Source organism: Gekko japonicus, unplaced genomic scaffold (genome assembly GCF_001447785.1).
Source record: "Gekko japonicus isolate JY-2015 unplaced genomic scaffold, Gekko_japonicus_V1.1 scaffold244, whole genome shotgun sequence".
Taxonomy (NCBI): Eukaryota; Metazoa; Chordata; class Lepidosauria; order Squamata; family Gekkonidae; genus Gekko; species Gekko japonicus.
In genome coordinates, this window is record NW_015165838.1 from 984,010 (window position 1) to 1,009,240 (window position 25,231).

Sequence of the window (25,231 nt, forward strand, 5' to 3'; positions counted from 1 at the left end):
AGATGAACAGAGGTGGTGACCCTGGATTTCCTTGGTGGTCTTCCATCCAGGGGTCATTTCCTGCAGGAGCACACAGGAGCGGAGCTCCAGCACTAAAGAGCCCAGGGGGCAGGCATGTGCAACAAGCTCCGCCCCCTGCTCCCAGCAGCCCAAGGCCACGAGGAGCACAAGGATCTGCGCATCCCCCCCCCATATCTAGCAATCCAAAACAGTCCAGTGGAGCCTGAGCAATGGGTGTTGTCTTCTGACACACTTCCGGTGATGTCAGGGTGTGTGGCATATGCAAATAAGTTATGCTAATGAGTTATGCTAATGAGCTCCTGCACTACTTCTTCTACGCAATGACCCCTGCTTCCTCCAAATACTAACCTGGGGCAACCCTGCTTAGCTTCGGAGATCTGATGAGTTTGGGCTAGCCTGGGCTTTAAAGTGCTTTTAATGTTCCTACATTCCTATGTAATTCCTCAGATTGGATTGACTGCTCCTGAGGGTGCTTTCCATGTGCTTCCATATCACATGCGGTTGTGTGAATTTGTATAGCAGAGCTGCAGTCTCTTCCTTTATAATGATATGTCAGTGTTTAATATTTTATCCCTCCTCAAAAAGAAGACAATAATTTGTAACGTGTGAATAAACCCAGTTTTCTGAGAATATGACCCGTTTTGCTTAGTTGTAAACCATAATGGGATGTGGCCAAATTGCCAGACCTCCTCCAAGAGATATTCTGCAGTCTGCAATCTTTCTCTTTTATGCCATGTGATCAAGCTGATTTCTGAAGTCCACTTCTGCACTGTTTATCTAGGCAGCTTTTATTATAGGTCCCATGCCACAATTTTCCACCCAGATAGGGGGAGCAAAGGGATAGGATTTTTCAAGTTATTTCCATGGAAGACCCTGAACAAACAACAGCTTAGTGTTGTGTGTGTGTGTGTGGCGTTTGCTTCTTCATGGTGCATAGATAGTAGAACAAAGTACAGTGCCAGTATCTCTGTGCTCACCCGGGTCTCGTGCTAGCAGGGGTAATGTGCCATTGTTATGCTACAGTGATGATCTAAGCTATTAAATGTGACTCTTGTTCTGCATCTGAACTGGCAAACGTTGCCTTGACCTGCAGCTGCTCGCCATTTGTGGCATTGTCGTTGTTACTGCACAACGAAAACTGTAGTGCAAGTGTTTGGGTCATTTTAAAAACAAAATCTTTCCTGGGGAAGCAGAACTGATTTTTCGAAAAACAAAGTATCCAGCACTGAACAGTTTTACCCAGGAAATCAACTCATCCAAAGTCAAACGTGTCTGGAAATGCCCAGGGTCTTGGAGTCTGGGGCAGAGGTGGTCTCGCACCCAGGGAGCTTATCTGCAGGCAGAGGACAGCAGGTTGGGGACAAGCTGCCCTTGTGAGGCAGAGGCCCGCTGGGGGTTAGGCCAGGTGTGGAGGATAATAGAGGGAAGGGCTAGGAATAGGGAACGAGAGGGCTGGAAAGAAATAGGTTCTGGCTTAAAGGGATTGGGTGGAGAAAAGCAGGAAAGGAGGGGTTGGGATTGGAGAGGGGGATAAAAGGAAAGCCTGTGAAACTGGCTGGGGAGGAGAGGGAAGGTGCTTAGTTGATGGGAGGCTGAAAACACCTGCAGGGTATAAACCCAGAAAGCAGATCCTGGGGGACTCCTGCCTTTCTGAAGCTGGCTGAGGCTGGAGGGAGCACAAGTAGGGCAGAGGCAGAGAAAGAGCCCATGGAACACCAAGAGGTGGGGCTCCCAAATCTCGCATGTCTTCACAGAATCTGTGCCGCAGGGACAGCGAGACATGTTGCACCGCTGTCGCCAGGACATGATGCTTCGTGTTGCTCTGGCAGCGGGGCTCCAAACAGTCCCGTTGCCAGAGCGACGCGTTGTGTCAAATCCTGGCGACGGCGGGTGCAACGCGTCTCGCCGTCCCCGTGGCATGGATTCTGCGAAGACATACAATCCCCCGCCACGACTTGGCAACCCTACCAAGAGGGCAGTCACAAAATGTGTATACAGATCTCCCCCCCACCCCTGAGGTCCAGGAACTGTCTAGTGGTGCTCCATAGTCACACTGAGTCCTGTGGCTCAGGTGTAATTCCTGGGAAAATGTAGGCCTGGAACGTAGGGACTCAGCCACATAACGGGCAGATCCATTTTGTAAACCTCTTTCTTTTTCTCACAAAGCATGGACCATCTTAAAATGGTGGGTGCAGGATGAGGCTCTTAACTTCAAGCCACATGCCTAGCGAGTCTGCATCATTTTTTTCTCTTGGAGGCTCCACTTCTAGTGCTGAATCCTGAATAGACCAAATATTTTGAACCCTTTTACTCAGTAGCAGAATGATCTGTATCCAGGTGACATGGGGTATTATTATCCAGTGCAGGATGAAATCTTACTGTAAATCAAGTATTTGAGAAGAAAGGATTTCAGTTCACTTTTTCAAAAAAACCTTTATTAAAACATTTATACCCTGCCTTTCAGCATGGTTCAAGGTGGTGCTACATTGTGCACAGTACATCCTGCAGTAGTTAGACCAGAGTTTCTTAAACTTTTTTGGCCTTTTCAGAAAAAAAATTACTCCGTGCCCCCTTGGAAATCTACCTTTAAGAAGCGGACAAAGAGATGCAGTGACAAATTTGCACATAGTAAAGAAAGATGTTGTTGTAAGTAAAGAAAGATGTTGTTGGCCTGAAACCAGAGGCCAGCAGCAGCCACCACATAGTAGCCCAGCAGCAACACCAGTCTTACAAGGGTGCACCTGCATTTGCAATTTGCAAATACCTGGCTGTGATTGGCTGTGGGGTCCCTCTCCACCTCCACCTTCCCTTCCTGATCCCAGGGAAGACCAGTAGAAGGCAGGAAAAGGCTGCTTTAGATAGGTTCTGGACTCTTCTTTCTTTATGCTTCCACTGCCCCCTTATTTTTGTTCAACACCCCCCCCCCAGTTGCACCCAAGGCTCCTACTGCCTACCTGGATCATTCCAGTGCCCCCCAGGGGGCGGTATTGCCCACTTTGGGAACCAGTGAGTTAGACCCAGGATTTTTGTTTGTCATGTGAAAGCTCTAGAATACTTTTGCTTGCTAAGTTTTTTATTTTACTTTGCTGTACATTTGTCCCCTTGATTATCTTTGCAGTAGGTCTGACAACTATAGCCAGATTGTTATCCAGTAACAGTGTAATCCTAAATGAAGTTACACCCTACTAAATCCTTGATCTTGTGAAGTCAGTGAAGGCTGTAACTTTTTAGCTTCTCACTGCAAGGCTGATGTCTTGAGTAAGGTGAGTAATCACCATTGAATAAAATGGGACTTACTTCTGAGTACACTGTTTTAGGATTGTGCTTTATGAAAAGTAGTCTTCACCAGTGTCAATGCACAGCAAGTTATTTCCCAGTTTACATCTAGGTAAAGATAGTAAGTAGCCATGGTGTTGGTCCATGGGGAAAAAATCCAAAATAAAGTAAAAAATTCCCCCCCAAAAGGTTTTATAACACTGTTTTTTGTTATTTTACATCATTGCAAACTAATTTGTTTGTGGATGAGAGTAATGATACATCTTTGCATTATTTAATTTAATTTAATTTAATTTGACTTATTTTAGCTCAAGTTTTCTGTATTGGAACTGCTGGCACAAAGCAGGGATGTAATGCTCATTCTGTCTTTTGAAAATATCCTCATGTTAATTAGCATACTCTTAGAATAATGTGTAAACTTCTGAATGCTGGAAGGATCATACTAAAGTTCAGCAAGTTCCACACATTAAAGAAACCCTCCTTAATGACCGGCTGATTGTAAGAGTTGACTGAAGAGAAAACACTAGAAGGCAATATCAGTGTGGGCATAGTTCTACAAATAGCAGAAGGATTAAACACCAAAGGAGGAAGGAATTTTGGCTGGTAAAACTGAGATTTTTGACTTGTGAGTATTGTCCAGAAACATGCTACCCTTTTATAGAAGGTTATTTGAAAGTATTCTATCATGGTAGCTCTGTGATTCTATCACAGACCTGTGGAGCAGAAAAAATCATGTAGGGTTGAGCTCACTGAAATGGTTTTATTTATATATTTGTTAGAACATTTTTATCCTGCCTTTCCTCTTGGCTCAAGGTGGCTTGCAAAACATTACGAATTAAGACTCATGAATGCCTTGCTCCCCCACAAAGATACATGCTGTTCATACCCTATCAAAAGCCCTGGCAAACAAGCAAGGCTTGCAGCACCTCCTGAACATCTCCAGTGATCCCCGCCGTCACCTCTTTAGGGAGCCCATTCTATAGAGTATTAGCCACAATGGAAAAGTTTTGGGTTCTGGTTGTTTGCCAGTTTGGTGTAGTGGTTAAGTGCGCGGACTCTAATCTGGGAGAACCGGGTTTGATGCCCCACTCCTCCACTTGCACCTGGCTGGGTGACCTTGGGCAAGCTGTAGCTCTGATAAGAGCTGTTCTTGAAAAAAGAGCAGTTTCTGTCAAGAGTTCTCTCAGCCCCACCTACCTCACAGGGTGTCTGTTGTGGGGAGGGGAAGGGAAAAGGAGTTTGTAAGCCGCTCTGAGACACCTTTGGGTAGTGAAGGGTGGGGTATAAATCCAACCTCCTCCTCCTCCTTCTTTGCCAGGCAGTCCCCCTCCAGTCCCCAAGCGGGGGAACAGCCATTAGGTGAATAGAAACATGTAGGAAGTGACAGTCCTTCAGACAGTCCCAGGCTGAGAAGGGCTTTAAAGGTCATAAACTGGGAAGCAAACTGGCAGCTAATGTAGCTGTTCCAAAATGGGTAACATGTTCCCATTGGGTAGCCCCTGACAATAATCAAGCTGCCGCATTTCTGGACCACCTTAAATTTCTGGATTATCTTCAAAGGCAAGCCAATGTACAGCATATTGCAGTAATCTAACTTTGAGGTTATGAAAGCATAGATCAGCATACCCAGACTGGTTGAGTCTATGAAAGGAGAGAGTTGGAGAACCAGATGCAGCTGATAGGTGGTATTCTTGGCCAGTGTGCCAACCTGCTTTTCAGACAGCAAGGCTGAGTCCATGAGCACCCCCAAGCTCTTAAGCTGTTCTATAAAAGCCAACTCTGTGCCAACCAGGACACTTGGATCCAGTCCCTCTAGAGCATGAGCCTTACTCACCAGCATTACCTCTGTCTTGTCTGGATTCAGTTTCAGCTTGTTCTGCCTCGGCCACCTGGCCACATCCTCAAAGCACCAGTTTCGGACTGAGGCAGATGCACATTAAGGCTTTGGATAATGAAGCGAAGAGTTGGGCATCGCTTGCATTTTAATGGCTCCTAGCCCCAAAGTTCTGAATGATATCATTCAGTGGCCTCATATTAAAGAGTGTGGCAGAACCCTGTGGCATTCCGCAGGACAAATCCCACCCTGCTGATTCTGCACCTCCAGTGAAAACGATATGGTTCCAGTCAGAAAAAAATGGAAACCACTGAAGGGCAGTTCCTTTAGCACCCACTCTGTATTCCAGTCAGTGGATAACAATGGAGTGGTGAAATGTATCAAAAGCTGCTGAAAGATCTAACAGTATCAATAGGGACTACTGTCCCCTGTACAGTTTTAAACAAAGATCATCCAGCAGTATAACTAAAGCTGTTTCACTTTCAAACCAAGGCCTGAAACTGGATTGAAACTGGCAAGGGCAGATGTGTCATCCAGGAACTCCTATAGCTGCTCTGCTACCACATGCTCAGAATCCCCAGAAAAGGTGAATTGGAGCCTGGCCTATAACTGGCCAACTCATCCCTAGCCAATGTCTACCCTGTGGCAGAACTATCAAGGACCGAATCATTCTAAACAATTGGGCTGGGCGTGAGCTTGCAGACACAATTGTGGCTGCACAGAATTCTCTCTTAGCAGCTTTGACTGCCATCTCATAGGATCTCATAAACATCCTATAAGATGTTCTTGATGCTTCATCGCGGGCACGCTGCCACCGTCTCTCTAGCCATCTCAGCTCTTGCTTTATAAGCCGTAGTCCCTGGGTATACCAGGGGGCAAACCTAGAAATGGTGCAGAGGGCGCCAGGGAGCGATCTCATCGATGGCTGTGGAGAGTCGGTTGTGCCAGTCCTCCAGAAGCTCATCTAATGAGCCGCCAGGGGGCATCGGATCCTGTAGAGCCATCTGAAGCCGTACCAGATCCATAATAACCGCCTTCTTCAAAGGACTAGGGAGAGCCTTCACAGTCAATGAGGTGTTAATGATTGTCACCAGTGGCTCCAACCTGGCAAGATTTTAGAAACCAAGATGTGCATGGATCAAGAGCACTAGTGCTGGCTCTCGCTCCCAACAAGCCTTTCTGCATACCTAGGCAAGATGAGATCTATCTGAATCTGTCTGTAGCAGTGAGACAGACAGGTGCCTCTGACAGATCAGGTACTGAATGTGTCCCCAACTTTGCCTCTGTTGAAACAGGTGACAGAGATTTTGTCAACAAAGAACCTTACAAAAACATCACAGCTAGGGGCCAAATTAAGGTCACTGACAGGGTTGGACTTGGGTGTTATCAAGTCATGAACCATTTTAAACAGTTGAGGTGGGTGAGATTCTGTTTATGCAATGGTGGCAAAGAAGAATGCCTTCTTTGCTGCCATCACTACCACCGCAAAGACCTGCAAATGGGCTCTGTGGCTTGCTCTGCCTGGATCATCCCAAGTCTTTTGCCAGTGTTGCTCTAGTTATCTTCTAACCTGCTTAATATACCCCAGGCACCCTCGTAAGTCATGCGGATAGAGACCTATCAGACCATGGAAAAGGGTTCCAAGGAGCAGCCCTGTTGAATAGCTACCATCCACTCTCAGATGTACCATTCTTCAGCAAGGCAATTGAATGAATGGTGGCTGGCTAACTTCAGGAATTCCTGAATGAAGTGGATTGTTTGGATCCATTCCATCTGGTTTCAGGCCTGGTTATGGGACTGAAATGTCCTTGGTTGCTTTGGTGTGTGACCTGCACCGGGTGCTGGATGGGGGAATGCAGGGCTTTTTCTTTGGGGGAATCCACCAGAACAGAGTTCCAGAACTTCTTCGACAGAATTCTTTTAAAAATGTTTTAAAGTTCATGAGTTTTCAGTTGAAAACTTCATTTCCTTTGTGAGAGTTCCGGCACCTCTTTTTCCAAAAAAAAGAAAGAAAAAAAAAGCCCTGGGGGAATGCAACCCTGTTAGTTCTCCTGGACCTCCTGGTGGCATTTGATACCATCCATCATAGAATCTTTCTGGACTGCCTTTAAGGTTGTGACTGGGAGGCACCATTTTGCAGTGGCTTCTGTCCTACCTTGAGAGTAGGTTTCAGAATGTAGTGCTGGGGGGACTTGGCTTCTGGCCTATGGGGTTGAACAAAGTTCTGTCTTGCCCCCATACTTTTTAACATCTACATGAAGCCACTGGGAGATACTTTTGCAGAGATTTGCTGAGCTGCTACCAATATGTGGATAACAGCTCTATCTTGTACTTCCAGTAGATCTCAGGGAGGCTGTGGAAACTGTGACCAGGTGCCTGGAGGCGGTTTTGGGATGGAGGGAGGCTAGCAAGCGGAAACATATTACTGACAGAGCAGAGATGCTGCTGATGGGGGTTTGATCCACGAATTGGAATGTCTCCCGTTCTGGATGGGGTTGCACTTCTCCTAAAGGAACAGGTTCATAGCCTGGGCCTGCTGCTGGACACAGGCCTCCTGTTGGATAAACAGGTGGCAGTGGTGGCCAGGGGTGCCTTTAATGAGCTTTGGCTGGTGAACTAGCTGTGGCCCTTCCAGGGTGGGAAAGATCTTGCCACTGTGGTGCATGCCTTGGTAACATCCAGATTAGACTACTGCACTGTGCTGTACATAGGGCTGTCCTTGAAGCCTGTTCGGAAGCTACAGTTGGTACAGAATCCTGCAACCAGAATTTTGACTAGGGTGTGGTCATGGGGACCAGATCACTCCAGTCTTGCTTCACTTATACTGGCTCCCTGTTTGCTTCTGGGCCCAATTCAAGGTATCAGCTTTTAAAGTCCTGTATGGCTTGGGGCCAGCATACATTAAGGACCACCAACTCCCCTAAGAGCCTGTTTGATCACTTTGGTCATCTGTGGAGGTCCTGCTTCAGGTGCCCCTGCCATTTGAGGATTGGACAGGTGGCAACCTGAGAAAGGGCCTTCTTAGTTGTGGTGCTGAAACTTTGGGACTCTCTCCCCTGGGGAAGAGTCATCTGTCTCCCAGTATCATTCTCTTCTGCCAGCAGGTCAAGACGCCCCCTCCCCCCATTTGGCATTCCTTCACTAACTCGTACGAGCCTTCCTCCCTGCTTGTGTGCTTATGTGTTTATACGTTTTATTTGTTTTGAATAGTCTATATGTATTTGCATTTTAAACATTGTTTTTACTCTCTGACCTGTTTTTAATGTTCTGATTTTTGCCACCCTCGGAAACCTGTACTGGATGTGAAGGCAATATAGAAATGTTATAATTTATTTCATTTATTTAGTTATTCTTCACATTTCTACCCCGCCCTCCCAGCCGAAGCTGGCTCAGAGTGGCTTATATAAAATTGGCACATGGCTACAATAAAGAAAATAAAATATTTATGGTCCAACCCATCATTCCATCCAGCTACAAGGGCAACCACAGAGTCACCAGAGAGCTTCTCAGAATCCCCCAGAGCTGCCTGGATACTAACACACCATTAATCTCCAAGGGCGAACAGTCTGAACTGGTCCATTGTCCTTGTAGAGAGGGGTTAGCAAGTTCAGTCTTGCCTTCAGAATATAGTAATATGACCACAACAAGGACTGAACTTCCAGCCCCTTAATCAGATCACTGGCAGGCTACTCTGTGCAGAAAAGAAGGTCCAGTGTATGTCCTTTTTTCATGTGTTGGGCCCATCCCAAGCTGCGATTGACCCAAACCCTTCTTGCATCAAGATGTGAAGATTGCCTGATCTCCAGGTATTGAGCCTGCATTTCTTCTTCTGAAATTATAAGTTGGATCTTCTTGTTTGGAAGTTTTAGCAAAATAACATTCTAATCCAGAGGATCCAGTTCTTCGGTGTATTGTCTAAAGCCCACACACCTAAGCAGATGCTCAGATCAAATCAAAGCATATGTTTTGGTGTTGCTCATGTCACTGGGGCTTTATGTGTGATGCACAGCGCCACCTCCCCCCTCCCCTCCAGTTTTAGCTAGAACAATACATAAAAGTTGAAACATAGTTCTTAATTTGTTTTGCTGGAACTACTACTTCAGGCAACAAGTAATTAACTTACGCAATGAAATGCCATGAGATGTTAAGGTCATTTGAATGGATGGCTTTTAAAAGGATTAGACAAATCTTGACTGATGGGACAGTTGCTGGCTACTAGAGCTGAACGTCAGCGAAACTTGTAACTCTCCTCTTCAGTGCAGGTCAACCAGCTCCAGAAGATGCTTCCCAGATTTCCAAGAATGGCCCACTGTTTGTTTTATGTGTAGTGTTCGTTCATATATATTGTCATGAAAGCAGGGTGGGGAGGGGACATCAGCTGAGGTGACCTTTTCCAGGCAGCAGGCAAATCTGCACCCTCCGCCCCTTTGTTCACCCCTCTCTTCTACCCCTTTGGAGCAGGACAGATGCCTGCTGCTACCAACCTGATTTGGGGGGATTTTCCTACCTTACAGAGGGCCTAGGTCATCCCGATTTCCTCTCTAATTCACCTCCCTTAACATAGGGTGTACTGCCTAGGCATGCAGTGGATCTTGAGATGTAAATTTTGTTCTATTAAAAAAAGATGTATTGAAGGATTATATTCTTGCTAACCACCTCCAGGAAATGCACGCTGAGGTTTTAGGAAGGAGGGCTCAAAATTCCCGTCCAATTACTCAGGATTGGTTACTGTTTCCCCTCCAGAATGGGCAAGGGTCAGTCCTCCTGAATGTCCCCTTGGGAGCTCTAGGCAGGAAGAGAAAGAGTGGTCCCTCCTCCCGATAGGAAGAAATTCTCCATTAAACACACAGCCACTATACATTGATTGATCCTGTTGGGCAATTCTTGTGTTCTTTTTCTGATTGTGAGATTTGGGGTAATGGAAAAAAGGACTCATAGGTGTGGCGAGGTCCACACTGTTTTGCAAATAGCAAAGTCCACAACTTGAGCATCAGAAATGTCTTTGTTTGATGAGAGCATAGTGCTAAAGTTTGCAATTGCTGCACCAGAGGCTAGATTCTGTGTTTGTGTGACACACAGCTTTGTGTATATTCAGGACTAGCCAGAACTTGACATAGTTTCCCCCTTGTTGTGTGATGGGATGAGTCCCTTTGCTTCACAGACTAGACTACTGTAACACTCTCTACATGGGGCTACCCATGTCACAGATTTGGAGGCTGCAGCTAGTGCAGAATGCTGCAGCCAGGCTTTTGATGGGTCTCCCCAGGTGGGAGCACATCCAGCCTGTGTTGTGGCAACTGCACTGGCTGCCAATAACATACCAAATCCGCTTCAAGGTGCTGGTTCTTACCTTTAAAGCCCTATATGGCCAGGGGCCGGCGTACCTGTGGGACCGCCTTTCCCCATATATACCCCAGAGAGCACTTCAATCGGGGTCTCAAAATCGATTGACCCTCCCTGTCCCTAAGGAGTCCCTAAGGAGACTGCTATTACCAGGGCCAGGGCTTTCTCAGTGGCGGCCCCATCCTGGTAGAACGAGCTCCCAGAGGAGATCAGGGCCCTGCGGGACCTTTTGCAGTTCCGCAGGGCCTGCAAGACGGAGCTCTTCTGCCAGGCTTTTAGTTAGGGAGCCACCACTATTATAGAGCCCTGGCTCTTGGTCCTTAACATCTTCGAACCTAACATCTAACCTCAGGCAGATCCAGAGCAGAACGACTTTCAGAGAGTTAAGCCATCTTGAATAATCACAGTCTGATTGAATGTTCGTAGATGGAATGGGAGAAAGTACACCAGTGTCCACATTTTGTCTCTCTCAGATCTGAAAGGAAAATGTAACTATACCCTTCAGTTGATAAATGCTGCTCCAATCTTCTGCCACTTCCAAAACTGCATTCCTGTTCTGCCATTTAGTTCTCGTTTTTCTTCCAAGACATGTCTTTTTCACCCTTCTCTTATCTCCTAAACCTGTTGTCCTCATCTCTCATCAACTTACTTTGTTCTTTTGGATTAAACCTTGGTTGCATATCTCTCAGGGGGAGATACTTCAAAATTGTCATCATGGGTATAACACTATAGACATGCCCTTAATTCTTAAAAAACACCTCACCCCCCCCCCCCACTCCAGACATGCAAGTGAACATTCTACGATCTTGGAATTCCTTTCATCATCTCATCAAGGTCATCTCACAGAACAAATGAGAATCTATTTTAAAAAGCAATGAACAATGAGTATATCTACTCATTGCCTCTCTGGAGGGTTTCCCTCTTCCTTTCTATGCTACATGCTCTAGTCACGCTCAGTCACGTTGAAATGTGAAGAAAAATGATATAACATGGAATTGGTATGCGAAAGTCAGGCCTATATTTAGAGGGCTAAATACTGGCAGGCACTTCTGGCTTAACCTTTATCTGGCACTTGGCATTCTGTATATTTGCAGCTGAAGCACTGCTCTCCATAAAGTATTCCTTGAATGCATAATTACTGGCCCTCAGCGTACAAAAGAAAACAAGTATTTCTGCGATAGAATAAGATACCATTCTAGAAATATAGTCACACAGTAGGTATTAATTTCTATCAAGGATCAAGCAAACTCCATTCACAAGCATTTACATTATATTATACTAGCATCTCCAGTAAAGAACTGTAAAACTGCGTGTGGAAAGAGAGGGAGAACAAAGATACCTAACATGCATTCGGTCTGTGCTTCAAAAATGAAGCAATTAGGAAAGTCAGGCCCACTGGCAGGTTGTATATGATAAAGGTGACTTCTGGCTTTGTTGTGTCTACTCTCACAGCCAGAGAGTATTTTTATGTCAGGATTCTTACCTCTTTCTCAATCATACCTTTAGATGAAATAACAGAATGACTGATACAAATAGCTTTATTGTTCTTCTACAGGGGTCATTTTGTAGAAAAAGAGGTGCAGGAGCTCATTAGCATAACTTATTAGCATAACTTATTTGCATATGCCACATTGCATATGCATATGACACATATATCACCGGAAGCGTGTCAGAAGGCAACACCCACCACTCAGGCTCCACTGGACTGTTTTGGATTGCTAGCCATTGGGGGGGATGGGGGACGTGCAGATCTGTCCTCACAGAGGAGGAAGAGCTTGTTCCTGAATAAAACTTGGTCTTAAAGCTGCCTTGGACTGTTTTGGATTGCTAGCTATGGGGGGGAGGGGAATGCGCAGATCTGCCCTCATAGAGGAGGGAGAGCTTGTACCTGAATGCGGGCCAGGTGGGGGGGCTCTGCAACTTACCTGGCTGCTTCTTGCTCCTCGTGGCCCGACTGAGGACTGCTGGGAGCAGAGGGTGGGGCTTGTTGAATGTGCCTGCCCCCTGGGCTTCTTACTGCCGGAGCTCCGCTCCTGTGCGCTCCCGCAGGAAATGACCCCTGGTTCTTCAGAATCCAAAGAGATGATAATTCTTGCCTTTCCCCTTGTGGCAGTTTATTCACGAGCTATAAAATGATGGTGTGCATTCATACCTTTTAGTTGAGGTAACAGCTTGATAGAAATAGGACCTGTTTACTCACTGTGGCTGAATGTAAGCATTAAAGCTGTGCACTTGAAAACGATACTGGTTTGATTCCATACTGAAAAATCAGTAATGACACGAGTATCTTTTTAATAAAATATTGGGGGTATTGTTATCATTCCATCAAGTTGTTTTGGAAATATCAGAACAACACTCCCAATGTTTTATCAGACTTAATCCCTTCCTTCCTGACTCTCCCATGCAGAATTAATATGCAGGAGGTAGGGAGAGAAACGAAGGGCCCTAGCTGATCAGTGGTGCACCATTCCTTTAAATTTTAAAAGGCCGTTGTTTCCTATGGGGTAGACCTGAGCTCCAAAGTGTAGAGGGGCAGGTCTACTCCATAGGAAATAATGGTCCTCTCAAATTTAAAAGGGCGGATGTGCTGCCAGTCAGCTGTTGAAGCTGGGGAAAAAACGATTGACCAGAGGCTGTGGTTCCTGCCAGCAGGGTACTCAGGTGCCGCCCTGGCGCCTTTGTTTTAGTGGCTGAAAGAGCGTGGAATAGAAGGGAGAGAAGGTGGAAGCCTCTCATCCCACTGGGCTGCAGAGCAGAATGGGGACAGAACAGAAACGACTTCTAAAGGAAAGTCTTTGGTCATGCATCTGATGCGAGTTGGGCGAGAGTTCTTCCCAACCTGACTCGCATCAGGCATCTCATATTTAATGGTGTTGTGTTTGTTATCTTGTTGCATACCACCCTGAGCCTGGTTTTCCGTGTGAGACCCCCAAGCCAAAGCCTGTTAATTGGGATTAGAATTTCCTTGTAAGTATGTTTAGGATTGCAGCCATTATAAATCGTCACATTTCTGTTTCTATAAGTCCGTCTTTTTGTTTTAAAAAAAGTATTTTGGCTAGTTTTGTGTGCAGTATTTACATACAAAACTTCTTCCAAAAGACACTTTAAATATATTTAAATATTTTTCTTGTCCAAAGGCATCTGCTGCATTCAGAATAATTTGTGTAGAAAGTTTCACCAAGAGCAATTTAACAAGCGGTGAGCATTTTAAGTGAAAAAGGCTGCTTTCTGCAAATGATGGACAGTGATAATGATCAGCTTGTACTCCCCCCCCTCCCTGTGGCTGCCTTGTGTCTCAAAGTTGACTAGCCAGCAATGTGTGTTCCTATCAGATCCCTTTGTGCTTCCAACCCCCTATTCTCCCATTGTTTACAATGACAGCAGATAGCTGGTCTTTTACGGAGAGTGGTTTTCAAGAACCCTTTTCTGCAGCTCTCCCCACCGACACAAACATGATATCAATTCAAATAGTTCTTAGTGAGATGCTTATTCTGTAAGTTAATTAGCTGCCAGGGGACAGGATTTGAGGGTGCCAAGTTTGGGCTTTGTAGATGGTCATTTGCAAAGGATTAAGGCAGTGTTTATGGCGAAGGAGCCGCCGCCCCTTGCAAGGGGCCCAGCGTCACTCAGTAGGATAGCAGAGCCATCATTCGCAAGGTTTTAGCATTTATGTCAATTCGTAAATGTGGAAAGTTTACATAAACTAGAAAATTGTGCAGTGACTTCTCTGACTTGAAGCTCGTTATTGATCTTTTAGTGTTCCCATACTTCCAGAAATACAGAAGGGTCTGGCTTTGTTTTCAAGGCAAATTTGACCCATGGTGTGAATTAAGTGAATAGGGGAATTTAAAAAATATTGTGTGTGTCCAAACTTCGCTTAATTCTTGGATAATGAGCTAGCAACTCAGTTTTTAAATATGTGAGCTTACCATATATTGAGTTGGACAGTTGGTCCACCTATCCATTATTGCTAATTTTGACTAGCAGTGCTTCTCCAGAGTCTTGGAGTAGTCGCTGCTGTCTTTCCCAACCCTCCTATCTGAGATCATTTAGCTGCAAATATCTGGGACTGAACTCGGGACCTTCTGCATGCAAAGCAGGTGTGCTGCATGAACACTCCTACTTATGTTGCTCCCTACTGATATTTCAGTTTCTTCTATTGGTGCTACCCATTTAGGAATTTTTAAGTAATAACACTTTTTTATTTCCAGATTTTCATTAGAGCTCCTCTTATCGTATGTTGTGTAAAGCTCTTAGGGGATTTATCTTCTTCATACCACACATACTTATGCCATCCCATTGATAAATTATGGCCTTCGAGATTTAGCAGCCTAGTGTTCCCTATTGTTATCCACTTTTTATCCAGGGTAATGCTGCTGCTTTATAGTACAGATTCCAATTTGGCGTCCCAAAATCGCCTGTTTCTTTTCTATCTTGCATATTTTTACGATTAATCCTTGGTTTTTTATTATTTCATATAAATTTGCTACAAATTTTTTCCAAGTCTTGAACATAATTTGTTTTTCTTAAAATTGGTATGTTTTGTGCCAAGAATAGAAATCTGGGTAGAATGTTCATTTTAATAGCTGCTATTTTCCCCATAAATGAAATTTTCAGGTCTTTCTATCTTTGTAGATCTTTTTTAATTTCCGTAAGTAGTGTATTGTAATTATCTTCTATCAAAGTGATATTTCAATTTGATATTGTTATTCCTAAGTATTTGACCTTGTTTACTATTTCCATCTTAGATAGAACTTGAATTTTATCTATTTGTTGTTTTGTACAATTTTTTGTTAAAATGTTTGTTTTCCTGAAGTTAATTTTTAAACCAGCTACTTGTCCATAATCTTATATTATCTTTACAAGGTTTGTTATTGATGTTATTGGATTTTCTAATATAAATACCAGATCATCTGCAAAGGCTTGGACTTTGAATTCTTCTCCCTTTATCTTAAGGCCCTTGATTGAGTCATTTTCTCTTATTTGATCAGTTAATGTCTCTAGCGTAAAAATAAATAGCAAAGGTGATAAAGGACATCCTTGTCAGGTTCCCTTTTGAATTTCAATATCCTGTGTTATGTCACCATTTATTTGTATTTTCACAACTTGTCTTTTATAGATGGCTTTAATCATGGTTAGGAAGTTTAAACCACAATTCCATATTTCAAGCTTTTTCAGCATAAATTTCCAATTTATGCTTTTTCAGCATCCAAAAATATTAGTGCCATTATTTTATCTGAATGAACTTCATAATATTCAATCAATCAATCTAATTTATTGCGGCAGGAGCCAGTAAAACAGTACAATTCTGATATAAAAGGGATTAAAACAGTAATAACATGGGAATAATATAAAAAACATTAACAGGAGAGAGTTATTAAAATTAGTAAAGTAAAATAGTGTTAATAAGAGAATCATACAATTTTTTCAGCTAAAATAAGTTTACGTTTCCTAATAGCTAAGCAACAAAGTTTTGCCACAGTGTAAGTCACTGAGCTCTGAACGTCTTCTAAGAGTAATTTATGAAGGACTTCTGGCCTAAAGTCAAGATAAGACTGCAAAGGGCTAAATCTAGATAGAAGGGGTAGTATAAGATGTTCCTCCTGATAGAATCTGCAGAACAGGAGGACATGAGTAATTGATTCCACCATATTAGCCATGCATGGGCATATACGTTCATGCATTGGGACTCGAGTGAATTTACCTTGCAGTACAGCAGAAGGGAGTGCCTTAAAACGGGCTCTGGAAAAGGCCCATCTATAGGGTTCATAGGTAATGTTATCTAAATAAGGGGTAACAGTAAAATTTGGCCAAGATTTTATGTTTCTGTAGTTCTCAGGTAGCAAAGCTTCTTCATTTTGTGATTCAATATCATGAAGCCTCTGCACGACAGCTCTTCTTGCTTTGTATAGGCTTCCATAGAAGAGATCTTCTGGGAATAGGCCAATCTGATTTAATTTATTAAGAATTTGTGTGGACCAGGCAGGGTAAGGATCCGAGGCTAAAAAGTAAGGTATTAAACCCTTTGGGTTGTAATGAATTTTTAGCCAGAGCATTATAGCCTGCTCCCAGACCTTTGTTTCAACTCTGAGTAGCCCAGCCTCTTGCCTAAGTGTTGCATTAGAGGTACTTCTAGGAACGCCAAATAGAGATCTAAGAAATTTGGATTGAACCTTTTCAAGGGTCTTTAGATTGGCAGAAAGTCCGATTTGTGAGCCATACAGGAGTTGAGCCAATGATGTTGCCTGGAAGGTTTTTAAGGCCGTGGGGAGAAACCCTGCACCTTTCCTTCTAAATAATCTAAGAATGGCATTTGCACTTCTCTCTGCCAGGTTAGCTGATGAGGACAGATGTTCTGAGAATTTAGAATTATAAGAAAAGGACTTCATAATATTCTAGAATGTTTATTATCGTTCTGATGTTATTCTTAATTTGCCGTCGTGGGCGAAATCCAGCCTGATCCGGATGTATTACCTGTGTTAAAAATTTCCTCAATCTTGTAGCTAGCATCGATGCAAAGATCTTATAATCCGTGTTTAATAACGATATTGGTCTGTAGTTTTTAATTTCCCTGTCATCAGTGTTAGGCTTTTGGATTAATGTTATTATAGCTTGGTTCCATGAGTCTGGATTTTTTTCAGTTCTGGCTATATTTTGGAATAATTTTTTTAGTAAATATAATCTGATCTTCATATCTTTGGTATATTTCTATTGGTATCCCATCGGGTCCTGGAGACTTGTTTTTCTTCTGTTTTTCTATTGCTTTGGTAATTTCACATATTGTAATATGTTCATTTAGTATTTTTATTTGTTCTTCATTAAACTTCTTTGTATTTCTGTTATTGATATAATTTGTTATCAGTTCTGTATCTTGTTCATTTTGTTGGTATAACTTCCTATAGAATTCTTCAATTATATTTTTCAAGTCTGATATTTTATATTTCTCATCACCCTGTTCGTTTTTAAGAGATTTTATTATCTTTTTTTCTTCTTGTTTTTTCAGTTTATAAGCTAGCCATCTTGTTGGTTTATTGGCATTTTCAAAGTAGTATTGTTTGGCAAATTCTATATTTTTAGCTATTTCTTGAGTTAAAGTGAGATTCATTTGATGATGTAAGATTCTAAGATTTGCTTTTATTTTTTCTATTCTCATAAGTGTGTTTTTAAGCTTATCCTCCTCCTTCTGTATTTGGTTTGTGAGTTTTTCATATTATTTCCTCCTTTGTTTCTTTTCCCATGCTTCTTGATTAATAAACCAGCCTCTTAAATAAGCTTTGAAGGCATGCCAGACTATTGGAGTTTCAGGTTGTATATTACGTTTAAAAAAATCTGTGATTTCTTCTTTCAATTTTTAATCAAATTCCTTGTCTTTTGTTAAATTTTTATTCATCCTCCATCTTGTCTGCCGCTGTTTATCTCTTAATGTTAACATTAATGGACTATGGTCTGCAAATGTATTGGGTAGTATTTCCGTATCTATTATTTCTGGGACTAATGTGGTAGAAATCCAGACCATATCTATTCGAGACTAAGAGTTATGTCTCACCAAATAAAATGTATAGTCACTCTTATTAATATTTCTCACTCTCCAAGTGTCCACCAAACTGTGTTCTTCTCTCAATTCTAAGAATTCTTTTGGTAGCTTATTTCCTGATCTTTTACGTGAAGCTTGAGTTTTTCTATCCTTTCTCCCATCAACTACTGCATTAAAATCTCCAATTATACATGTTTCTATTGTATTATATGTTCTTAGCAGATTTCTTAAACTTTTGAAAAATTGTTCCTGGTTTTGAATTGGTGCGTAGATATTTATTATCAAAGATTTCTTCTGTTGTCTTGTAATCATTATTGCTAGTATCCTTCCATCTTCTGATGCATGGACAATTTCCGGATTCAAATGTAACATAAAAATGACTCGCACAAATATCAAATGTAAAACGAAGATAAGATGTATTTATTGTTAAAAACTATAAATAAACAATGGGGAAAAAGATATTTCAGTTTCTTGGCATGTCTGTAGGTTATATATTTATTTAATACTTGCCTAAAGTTCTGAATATGGCCCCATGCAAATGTCATGGTGTGCCTCTGTTTGCCTCCCTGCTCATGCACTCCCTTTGGCCTTCTTCTCTTCTGCATGGAGCACTTGGGCCAACAGTTGTTTGTACCTTCCCTACAACCTGGGAGGAAACAAATTCCAGTTTGTGAAGTTTGCCTGCATTTGGACATCATTGCAAATTAACGTTTGACCGAGAGCTTCCCATACTCAGAGACCAATGCTCCCTCTAAGCTGTGGAGTCTTGTGAGGAAAAATTCTACTTTGCGAGTTACTGGAATTAAAGTTCTGAACAAGGGATTTGGCTACTGCATAAATCAATTTGCTCTGGAGCCATCCTTCCTGAGCTAAGAAAAAAATGTGTGAGCCAGAAGCTAAAAAACTGTGAGCTAGTTCACACTAACTCATCTTAGAGGGAACATTGCTCAGAACCCTTCAGTTGTGCTGTGTGTGTGAGGGAAGGTGGGAGCGAGTGCACAAGCACAGGAACAAGCTGTCTCCATGCCTGTCACTGAGTCAAAAGATTTGTTGTCGAGTCTGACAATGGCCTTAAGAGATTGTTTCTGGATGCCCAGATAAAGATTTGTAGTCAAGTCTGACTATGGCCTACATAGCCTTAAGAGATTGTTTCTGGATGCCCAGAGGATCACTCCTACACTGCCTTTCATTTTACGTTGGCCTGAATGCTGGTGCCATCAAAATGCTTCCATTTAAATTGTATGGGATTGTTGTGTTCATTTGGAAAACGTATCAAACAGGGAGTGCAAGGTAGTGACAAATTAAGTCCCAACCAAGGCATTATCGGCTTAGCGTATGTAACAATAGCCTCTTCAGCAAAATACAGTTAACACTATGTCTTTGTACAGGAACTGTGAAGATTCATTGTCATCTGAAGACTGTGAAACCTTATACCAGTTTGTTTACACCACCCACCGACCACTGGCTGTAGCAGCTGGGGAGCTACTTTACAAAAGGTACTCAATTTGGCTATTTTTATGTATTGCTTTGTTAGCTTCTCAACTTCAGATTTGGTCTTGCATCCTATAGCAACGTAATACATGGTGTTCCCCATTCAGTACTCTAGGCTGACGTTTGCTGCTTTTCCATACAGAGAGATTCACATTTAGCTATGCGCAAGTGTGTATGGAGTAGCATAGGGATACTGAAGATGCCATGTTATTGTCCCTTGGTATGTGATGAAACAGAATATACACTTCCAGTATCAATCTTAGTTTATTTTGTATGTCCTTTTTTGTTACGTGAGCACTATAGGGCCAGTATTGTCTGTGCTAAGACCCAACATCTGCATCAATGGAATTCTGCTTTGTCTGGAATTAAAAAAAAATAAGTTAAAGATAAAACCATGTTGTGCCCTGAAGCTTCATCCCAGATCCACTGGAAATCTTGCCTAGCCTCGATGTTTTCACTGTAATCTCTGTAGTTATAAAAAACCCTTTACCTTTCCAACAAGCTTTCGAGAGTCAAAGCTCCCTGATGAAGCTTCTACCCCCAAAATCTTGCTGTTCCCTGAGGTGCTACTGGACTTGAATCTAGCTGCTCGACTGAAATTACCTACATGTGTGTGTTTTTTAAAGTACAAGTTGGAGTCACGTGGCTACTTTGTAAAAAGTGCTTTATAGTTCAGTATAATGCAAATATATGCACATTCAGAGAGGGACTGTGAACTTGGGAACAAATTACTCCCTTTGCTATTAAAGTACATGCAAACAGGAGCTCTTCTTTTCTTGCATGCTACTACTGTGAATTTTAAAGAGAAACACAGTGATTCTACATGTATGTAAAATAAGCAGGAGCCTTGCAGCACTCAAGGTTTAAATTACCCCAACCTCTCTGGCATCGATACTTGCATGTGTTCTCCATATCAGTCTGTATCCTTACATTTTTATTCTAGCAAAGGTTTCTGTGTACTAGAGTCCCTTTCTGTGTTCTCATTAGGGTGTGCAAAAAAATAGTTTTTTTCCAGGTTTGGGTATATTGGACCTGAAAAAATTGGTATTCCCAATATTCCTGAGTTCCAAATACTGGTATGGTATTTGGATTTGAGGTTTTTTAAAAAAAATTCTGAATTTTTGAGGTCCATTATTTTTTATGGGGAATGCCCGGGGAATGGTTCTATGGGGAATGGTTGTTTTAAAGGTTTCCAGGTGGCTGGGGGAGTTGTTCTTAGCTGCTGGTTCCTGTCCTTTAAATAACCTCCAAGTTTCAAGTTGATTGGGTCAAGGGGTCCAATTTTATGGGCCCTGAACAGGGTTTCTCCAGTTGTTCTCCATTATTTACAGCAAGCTGATTCCAGGGCAAATGGCTATGCCTGCAAGTAGTAATCACTGAGAACAAACAGTAAGTCTAGCAGAACCATTGCAGAGCTCAGTAATCCCAGCAGAACCACAAGCCAATGTGCCAAGCCAAACAGAACCAAAACCCAGAGAATCTCTGCACTGAAGGGGGGGCATTTTTTAAAGCCAAGATCAACCAGTTGCAATGTACAGAATGACCAGCAGAACCCAGTGCCACTGTGGCAATGTAAGCTTAACAGGACTGATGTCAAAGCACAGAATCACAACAAATCCAAGCAATTGGTGGCGGGGATTTTGCAAGTCCAGCATAACAAATTGCAATGTACAGAATGCCCAGCAGAACCAGAAAATTTCTTCAGTACAAACTGAAGGTGTGTGTATGTGGGGGGGGGAGGATTTTTGGAAGCCTAGTACAACCAGATATGCACTGTACAGAATGCCCAGCAGAACCAGTGCCTCTGTGGCAGTGCAAGCAAAAGAGGACTAATGTCAAACCAAAGAATCTCTAGTACAAATTGAAGGAGGGGTATTTTTGTAAGCCCAGCACAACCAACTGATGTGTACAGAATGCCCAGCAGAACCCAGAGCCACTGTGGCAGTTCAAGTGTAACAGGACTAATGCAAAGCCTCAAAGCATGGAGGCAGAACAAATCTTAGCAAGAGGGGCAGGATTTTGCAAGCTGTGTGCAAGAAAATGGGAAGGGAACACAAAGGAATGCTGGCAAAGAAAAGAAATTGACAAAAGCATCTGGGAAACCCATACAAACCCCTGACACACAGGAAAAAGCAGGGGGGGAAGAAAAGGAAAGCAAAAACATTCCCCGGAAGCTTGCAAATGATGGCTCCTTATCTGCCCTGTGATTCCTGAATGTTTCTGTGATTTTGGGGGGGAGGGAACGACGATGACTATTTTTTGGTTTTCTTTAAAAATCCCGGATATATTTGGGATGCTGAATATACCTGAAAAATATTAATAAGGTATTTTGGGGGTATATTTTCAGCCCATGTGTATCTGAATGCACACACCTGGTTCTCATTTCTTTTTTGCTTAGTTACTGATCTGTTCATCCCTGTAATGACCAAAAGGGCATTGTTGACGCATGGTGGCATGTATCATATGGGGGGAAAAGCAAGTGAATTTTATTTATTTACTTATAGACTTATATCCCACCCCATACTTATATCCCACCCCTCAAAGGGCTCAGGGTGGCCTTAGATGAGCCTTAGATGGTCTGGCTGATGTTTTTAGATCCTCTAATAGTGTTGCCTAAATAGATACGGAGACAGAGCTGGCATATGGGCTTGTTTCAGGGCATGATCTATGTGAATGGTCTCTTTCTTTTTCTTGAGTATATTTGCATTTTTTATCATTACACCCTGTAGTTCTTTCTTTCCATCATCTTTTTACCTGCTGTTGACAACTTTTGTTTTTATAAGCATGTGTGTTTGTGTGTGTAGGTGCCTACCTAGGATCCACTCCATGCATCTGATTAAGCTGGCTTCTATTTACAAAAGCTCATGATAGGACTGAATATATCAGTCTTTAAGACCCCTTTTTGTGGCAACCAAAAGACGAAAACAGCTACCCATCTGGAACTGATACTTTTCTGCACTCTCCTTCTGTCGGGCTGCACATATGCTTTGTATTTGGTTATCTGTAACCAAATAAAAAGAAGATTTTAAGAAGTGGTTCTTAGAAAACTTGCTCCTGCTCAAGATATCAGATTCCGTAGTTAAATGTACAACCAATAGTTTCCATATAGGAAAAAGAACAACAATTGGGTGACACCTCTTTATTAACTTGGTCCCATCCTTTTGCTGGCTGCATCAAGGTCATTTCTCCTCAGGTATAAGTACTAGTAGTGTGAGTGTGCCCAAGGGCATGTACTTCCCACTATAGACTCTGCACCTGAGCTTTGGTCACTGTGGTTTGCAGGATTTCCCCCCCCCCCTCAGTTCTTTCTGTTTCTCCAGATATCTGTACAGTCTTTCACACATTTTGTTACTTCCCTTTAGACTTCTTTCAGCAAATACAGATAGATTTCCATCTATTATGGGGTTCTTCCCTGTATATCTTTTGCTATTTCTTGAATGAAGTATTGTCTGCATTCCCTCCTAACTGCTTCACTGCCCAGTTCTTTCCTGATTAATAATCCTGTCAAAAATCAATCAGCTGAATAACGCTATTCGTATCTATACAGTGATACAGTACATATTTCAGATCTAAACTAGATATTACTTTTTTCATGAGTTTGTCACAGGGGCTTGTAGCCATACTGTGGTTCCAAGTCTCTGTGCCAATTTGTGTGTAAAAACCACAGATGGGCCCAATTTGTTTATGGCAGTAGTGAGGGGGAGGAGAGGGCTCTTGACTCCCAACCCACACTATTCTGATGGGAGGCTGAAATTATATGAAATATAAAACGGTTGGGTTGGCTCCCTTTGGAAGAGAAAGCACTGAAATCTTATGTTGCTTTTTGTAATATTTGCTTTGTTTACTATATACAAGTGTGGCTGGAGACAAGGAGGCACTCATAGGGAAACAGATCTCCAGAGAGAGACAAAATGCATCTATGCCCAAAGTGTTCTAGCCAACTTGTAACAGCTTCAATCTGCCTCTCTTAGAAACTCAAAACCTGCTGTTTCTTCACACATAAATATATACCTGCTCCTTCCCTTCAGTGGGGAGAAGCCACCTTCTCCAAACTGTCATGGATACTTTGACAGAACCATCTGGGGATCATCTTCTGACAATTAACACCCACTGAGGAAATGCCAAGCAATGATTATGAGCCCTTAACCTAACACTGAACAACCTCAGAAGAATGACACTTAAGTCTGTGTTGGGATTTGCAGGCATGGGATTCTAATCTGAATGACTATTGGGTTCAGGTTGTCCAAGGAATGGTGGACCATAAATATATCAATAAAAAGTTAATGAATAATAATTTAAATTATTTTTATATATGTTTATACTTTTCAGTCTTTGTTTAGAATAGGTATCTTTCAAACTGGTAATCAAATTATACTCACCCATCAATTATTTACCCATTATATTGAATCACTTTAGTTCCATTTAAACAAGGACTCTGGATTTTTGCTTGCTGTTAAAATCATGTGCTTCTAACAGCTGAAAGTATTAATAGTGATCTCACAGTAAACACTTCAGAATCTATAATAACCTGACAAGGCACTGTGCTTGCTGCAAGTTGGAACTTTGGGACCGGAATTTGACTGAATGTGTTTTTTGTTGACAGACTGATTGTCCAGGAAATTGATATGGAAGCATTCTCAAAAAGAAATGGAAAACTGGAAACCATTGCTAGCCAGCTGAAAACACTAATAATTTTCTTCTTGGAGAGTGAGGTAAAGAAAATACAAAGTATGACAGATGAACAGATGAATGAAGCAGCGGTTGTTGTGTGTTTTTTAAAGTCTATGGTATATATTACTTTGAGGACCAACTCATGAAAGGGCAGAGGATGCTATAGCCCCACTGCCCTGGTTGCCCATTCATGTTGGTGCAGAGTCACTGGCATAATTTAAATTATTTTTATATATGTTTATACTTTTCAGTCTTTGTTTAGAATAGGTATCTTTCAAACTGGTAATCAAATTATACTCACCCATCAATTATTTACCCATTATATTGAATCACTTTAGTTCCATTTAAACAAGGACTCTGGATTTTTGCTTGCTGTTAAAATCATGTGCTTCTAACAGCTGAAAGTATTAATAGTGATCTCACAGTAAACACTTCAGAATCTATAATAACCTGACAAGGCACTGTGCTTGCTGCAAGTTGGAACTTTGGGACCGGAATTTGACTGAATGTGTTTTTTGTTGACAGACTGATTGTCCAGGAAATTGATATGGAAGCATTCTCAAAAAGAAATGGAAAACTGGAAACCATTGCTAGCCAGCTGAAAACACTAATAATTTTCTTCTTGGAGAGTGAGGTAAAGAAAATACAAAGTATGATAGATGAATAGATGAATGAAGCAGCGGTGTTTTTTTTTTAAAGTCTATGGTATATATCACTTTGAGGACCAAGTCATGAAAGGGCAGAGAATGCTATAGTCCCACTGTCCTGGCTGCCCATTTATGTTGGCGCAGAGTCCCTGGCTCTTGCACTTTTTAAATTTTAGATTAGCTGTAGTTCAGTACATGGGGTAAAATACAGTGCAGTCCTAAGTATAGTTATGTCCTTGTAAATCCACTCAACATAGTGAGTTTAGAAGAATGTAACTCTGGTTAGGATTGCACATGTAATTCTATAGCTGGTGTGGCTGAAGTATAGGATTGCACTGTAAAGGAAAAACTTTGAGAATGGGGGGGGGGGGGGGTAACCATGATAATATTTTAAAAGGATTTGTTAATACAATA

General features: G+C 42.2%; 1 protein-coding gene across 1 annotated transcript in view; it reads left to right on the forward strand.

Moving 5' to 3' along the window:
• Positions 1–25,231, forward strand: part of LOC107110229 (cohesin subunit SA-2-like) — a 79,250-nt gene that overhangs the window by 23,525 nt on the left and 30,494 nt on the right. Inside the window, exons 14-15 of the mRNA XM_015410979.1 lie at positions 19,397–19,504; positions 24,103–24,211. Coding sequence (XP_015266465.1) covers positions 19,397–19,504; positions 24,103–24,211 — 217 coding nt within the window. The remainder of the gene's footprint in view (positions 1–19,396; positions 19,505–24,102; positions 24,212–25,231) is intronic.